At 40.2% G+C, this 5,654-nt stretch overlaps 1 protein-coding gene across 1 annotated transcript; it reads right to left on the reverse strand.

The window, feature by feature from the left end:
* Positions 1 to 782: 782 nt before the first annotated feature.
* Positions 783 to 4,392, reverse strand: LOC108039926 (cohesin subunit SA-1). Its single transcript, XM_017117105.1, has 7 exons — positions 4,240 to 4,392; positions 4,082 to 4,178; positions 3,856 to 4,029; positions 3,590 to 3,791; positions 1,668 to 3,241; positions 1,317 to 1,607; positions 783 to 1,263 (listed from the first exon to the last, which is right to left on the reverse strand). Exons 1-7 carry the CDS (start codon positions 4,317 to 4,319, stop codon positions 784 to 786), a joined length of 2,898 nt encoding a protein of 965 aa, XP_016972594.1. The 5' UTR covers positions 4,320 to 4,392; the 3' UTR covers position 783.
* Positions 4,393 to 5,654: the final 1,262 nt, after the last annotated feature.

A 5,654-nucleotide genomic window follows, 5' to 3' on the forward strand; every position in this document is an offset into this window, starting at 1 on the left:
CAATATCCACTTGAATTTCATTTCGTTTCCAAAATTTTAGCGCCCACCTTGAGGGCTCTTGGTTTCGATTCCCGGCCCTCCATTTCGGGGTGTCAAAGGCCGTGTTAGCTCGTGCAGCCTTTGACATGGGCACCCCCCTTCCAGCCACCCTGCTTCTCGAAAGAACCCACAAAGTTGCGAGTCAATTTGTCAGCGAGCGAGCATTGAAATTGAAAATTGCTGCGCAGCCTTCGATATGAATGGGACTTGGAAATTCGATACCACACGGCAGCTGACGACTGAATGCAGCCTGCAGATACAAGATACTGGTCGTTATTACGCAACCTTTTGTTGCTATCTGAACGAAAGGTGGCATTGCAGCAGGAAAAGCTTTGCCAAATGTTGCCGGTGAAACTGAGATGGGTTTCCCAATGCCAGTCAAACACATACAAAAAGGCAACAAGGATGCACACGTATTTGCGAACACGACGAACGATTTGAGTTAAGGGAAGTCTAGGAGAGCAATATATAAATCTGACATTAATTCAAAGATTTAAGTTCACACAATAAACTTAATAATCTTTACTTAAAATATAACTTTTTTTGCAAGATCTACTATGATCTATATAGTAGAAATACTTAATATTTAACAAGAGAACATTATTAAAAAATCAGTAGTTTTGGGTAAAATAGTCAGTTAATCATGTATTAATTAAAATTATATAATAAAATCAAAAGATTACAAGAAATACAAAATAGGGCAATCTTTTCTAAAAGTTTCCGACGAGGAGTTGTCTCCAAAAACTAATTCAAGGCGGAACGATATCCTTCCAAAGGCTGCCACTCCTCTCTGCTGCAAGAAGGTAATGCCGGCTGCTCAATGCGCTGTACCATGTTAAGAAGTGTGGATTTGTCCTGTACCAAAACCTGTGGCACGAACTCCTGGATGACACGCAAGAAGAGTAGATTTTTTGGGGCATCCGTCGGTTTATCTTGAACCGATTCCAAAACATACATAATACCAGCTCTGTGAAGAGCCAATACACCGTGGCGATTATTCACGAGATTGGAATTAAAGGTCTCCGCCAATCGTTTGGCCAGGCCAATAAGATCGGAGAACTCTGTGGAACTGAAGGCCCTTACACCTTCTCCATTATTATCCGCCATAATCTTCTCGTATTGCAGCAAACAGGTGTGAATTACGGTCATTCCATAGTGGACGGAATTGATGTTCAGGGCTTGTTCCATGGAACTTCTCATAATGTCCCCAAATGCTGCATTGTACTGAAAAAAGTGTAACTAGAATAAAATTTCTTGTGATGTGTTTACTTGCCAACCTTTTCGTAATACTGAAAGATCTTGGAGGCTCTCATGATGGGGAACACATTAAAAATCACCAGTTTGCAGTAGCTGGCCACAATGCGGCGCATGCATTGCAGCTGATCAAAGTTATGTTCTTTCATAATTTCCAAAGGACTGCAGACAAAGATATTTCGCAGGACAAAGCCTTCCAGCAGCTCTATCTCGCTAAGAGACGGTTGGTAAGTAATGGAACGTACCCAGGAATGGGGACTGTTACGCAGCTGGTCTCCATATAGCAAAAACAGATCGCATATATATGAAAATGACTACAATCAATAGATGATTAGTAAAAGTTGTGATAATAAACCTATTCTCCCTTTACTCACATTATATGCGATTACCGCATCGTACTCATTCACAACCTGATCGAAGGTAACAAATAGAAAGTCTTCCAAGTGCTTCTTAAGGGAAGCAGCAGGCTCCTCCATGTTGAAATCGCTGGAAGACTCGTCTCTAAAGCTCTTTAAGTCCCAACTTATGCTAAAGTAGGCAACCTCTAGATAAAGACCCACTGCCTCCGCCGGCAGGCAATCTTTCACCGGTCTCTCCCGCTCCCTGATCACTCTCTTCAGGCTGGACAAAATCGACTCGGTCATCTGCCCGGCACTAAGATCAAAACGTCCGTAAAGGGCTGAAAGCAAACGAAGGGTAACCAGCAGTCGGCGCGCCCTGCTCCTCGGACTTTTGGTGGAGCCCGATGAGGAGGATGAGTGCACGGACGAGGAGCTGGACCCGGTCATGCCATACGACTCTTGCCAGGCGCGCAGTGCAATCTTGTAATTGGTCACCGCATTGTTGAGGATCTCTTTTATATGCCCCCTCGTTGAGGAAGTAGACTCATAGAGAACCTCCAGAGTGTGAGCTGCCATCCGGAGTACGAAGTTTTTGTTCTGATTGAATAAAATGCTTTGGATCTGATCCATTAATTGCTGAAGGTGCCCATAGTTATCTTCCTGCAGGTAGTACTCCAGACTAAAGTACTGCGGGAGTTCCAAAAGATTTTCCAGACCTTCACAACTCTTTTCATATTTATGAAGCATTTCAGGCAAAATTGGTGCCAGAAGCTTGGTGGCCTTCTCTTGGGCTCCTGGCATCGGTTTTCTCTCTAGATCTTTGGTATATCTTCCTGGAGGGATCTCTCCTGTGATTGCTTGCTTTACTGCTTTGGAAAGGATTTCAATCAAAGCAATGCTCTCGACTTCGTTTTGATTTGGGGCTTGATCCTCCATCAACATAGCTATCATGGGCTCCCAGTCCAGAATCGAATCACAACTTTCAATCAAAGCATCTACTAGATAGGCAGCATGTTCATGTTGACTTTCGACAACGAAAAAGTGCAACAAACGACTAAGTTTTCGTAAAAAGGGTTCTGCTCCGGTTCCCATTCTTCGCAGGTTGAAAAACTCCGCTGCTGCCTGCGCTAATTCTCGATCTGCAGCGAGCATTAGTTGCTCCAGGAGTTGACAGTCGGCGTTATTTAGAATTTCTGGAGAAGATCGATAGAAATCGGTCAATATGCGCAAGGATTTCACCCCCAGTTCACTTTCTTTATCGAGGGAAATTTTGCGTAATTGCTCCTTGAATTCACTGCCCAATTCCAGGCACATTGGACGAAGTCCTTCATTGCGGCTGAGTTGTGAGATGGTGTCCAGGCAGCATTGCCCTACTTCCGACGAACTATCCTGCAAAGCTTCGAAGAAAAAGCGCAGGCGGCGTTGAGTAAGGTGACAGTTTGGATAAGTGCTGAACCACAGCCCAAGTTCGGAGAAGCAGAGAAGCCTGATGTCGTTCACCACATCCCGGTAGCGATCCAAGAACAGACAGTTAAACATCCTCATCCACAGTGTCTTCATCGGCTCACTCTCCGCAAGCTCACTCAAAATGGTCATCAGTTTAAGACCTGGAATGAAAGCACAAAGCATTATAATTTTAATTATGTTTTTATAACTTAAATACAGAAGAAAAATAATATATAATATGTTGATGTTGTAGTCCTCAGATAAAATACTGTTTAATTCCAACGATTTAATAAGATATTTTTTATGATAAGAGGTTTATGAGTGATTTGAATTTTTAAAACACAATAATATTTGTAATATTTGTTATTTATGGTCGCTACATTCATATCTTCCCGACGAAACGAAAACTTATATATCAGACAAAAATGGATTTTACAATTAAAAGTAATTAAGAAATTCATATTTTCTTTTACTGGTTGATAAGCACTTAGTTCAGTTTAGTAACTCACCTATCATAGTGCTGGTATGGCGAAGAGGTCGAATTGTGCACTCAGAACCCGCCATCACAAAGCGCGTTAACTCAGTCAAAAACATTTTGTCGTGGATTATGGGCGTGGCATCGACCGCCTTCAGTAGAGCCTGTAAAAAGCTAACCACACTGCTCACAAAGGATTTGGCCGTCTTCATAATCATGGGATAATACATGCTGACCTAAAAAGAGAAAATGTTTTAATTAATTATTCCGAGTCCCTTAAATAACGATTTCTCCACTTACATTTTGAAACTGGGCTGTGCTGGCCATCAAGATGTTGCTGTAGGAGAATGGCATCGGAGTGTCTTTGGGGATCTGGTAATAACTGCCACTGGCCTCCACCACAAATTGCATTAGCTCAACCAATGCGGCTACGGGGCTCTGCATATAAAAGATGACCCACCGGCTGGCCAAATTCTAAATAGAAAATTTTTACTTTCAGGTGAAGGATTAATATCAGCATTCCAACCTCATAGTTCTGATTTTTGACCAGCGTACATTGTAGCAAAGTCTTAGAACGTTCCTGCTCCTCTGGATTTTCACAGCTTGTCTCGCCATTTAGAAAACTTAGAAATTTTAGGTTAGGTGAATGACTTGCAGTTTTAACTGGTGGTTTAGCGTACTTACCTAGTATCTTCTGCCTCAAAATGCATTTGCTCAGTATCTTGCAAAACATTTGAATCATTTTCAATAACAACATCACTCATTTCGAAGCACTTATAAGTTTAAATGAATTAATTCAGCCGTAGAAATAATTGAACAACTAGTACGAAGTTCGCGTAGCAGAAAAAGGAAAGAATTGTACTGCCAACTTGTCAAATCAGAATGATAGGGTTGCAGCCAATTTAATAGCTTTAGACCACCTTTGGCAATTAAAGTTGTCATCTTGACCGATAGTCGATAACAAGCAAGTATTGAAAGAGGCAAAGTTGACACTTAAGTTTTATTTGAATCCCAAGTAGGCTTCTTTAAATCCAACTGAAACTTCATTCCTTTACCCAGTATTTCCAAAGATCATTTTTCGATACATTTCGTCGTGTGTGGACGTGTACATTTATTTCAATAAAATTGTAACTTTTTGTACACCAAAAACTTTTAAATTTTTAAGTGTAAAATTTTGAGTTTAAAATGTCTTTGGAAGAAATACCAGTCTGCGAGAACAATGAGAAGGACGAGTTGGAGAGCATTGTGTGGGAGTCAATGGATGTTCTGGGAGGTTCTGCTTCCAAGGGGGCCATCCTGAAGTTGGTGAGCGTGGTCACCGATACGAAAGTAATGAAGCTGATTGATAATGTGGATGAAGCCGTGAACAATTTAATCGAAAAAGGACTAGTCTCCAAGCAAAACAGAAGGTATCAAATCGTTAATAACGAAGGTTAGTCGCTTCAGGTGAGATCATTGCCTTTGAAATTGATCGAACTTTTAACTAGTTTAAAAAAAACTACTAGAGAATCCTCCCAAGAAAGCGTTCGATTTTTATACTTAAACGTGAAGAATATTCTCGAAGAAACATATATATTCTCAACGGAAGGTTGATAAATTAATATATTTGTATATGATGGCGCGATAATGGTATGTTAAGATTTAAATAATTTTGTATTTGTAATAAAGTACTTAATATTACAGAAGACGCTGCCAAGCTGAAGTTTCGTATAGAAACTTGTACTTTTTGTCTAAAACGTAAATTTTTGGTGAATTTATAGTAATTGCTACTATAATTTTTTAAAACCAATAATACAATTAAATTATTTTGTACCCTCGAAGAATTGAGATTTATTTTTGTAGTTTTTGTGTTGGAAATTGCTGTATTTGATAAACTTGCTTGTGTAGGATAGAACTAAATAAATGTATAGAACTAGATCGGGATGTCGACATTTCTTTTTCGTCCCTCATCGTTATCCTGTAAAAAATTTCCAGTAAACTCCAAACAAAAATCTGTGCAACAGAAACAACTTGTTAAATTTCTAGCCTACTTGCAGTTTTCCCACATTCACCGCAAAATAATGAAATCCAGGGCAAATAAAACCGCTGAGATTCCCATC

Source organism: Drosophila rhopaloa, unplaced genomic scaffold, assembly GCF_018152115.1.
Source record: "Drosophila rhopaloa isolate 14029-0021.01 unplaced genomic scaffold, ASM1815211v1 contig_163, whole genome shotgun sequence".
NCBI classification, from domain to species: Eukaryota; Metazoa; Arthropoda; class Insecta; order Diptera; family Drosophilidae; genus Drosophila; species Drosophila rhopaloa.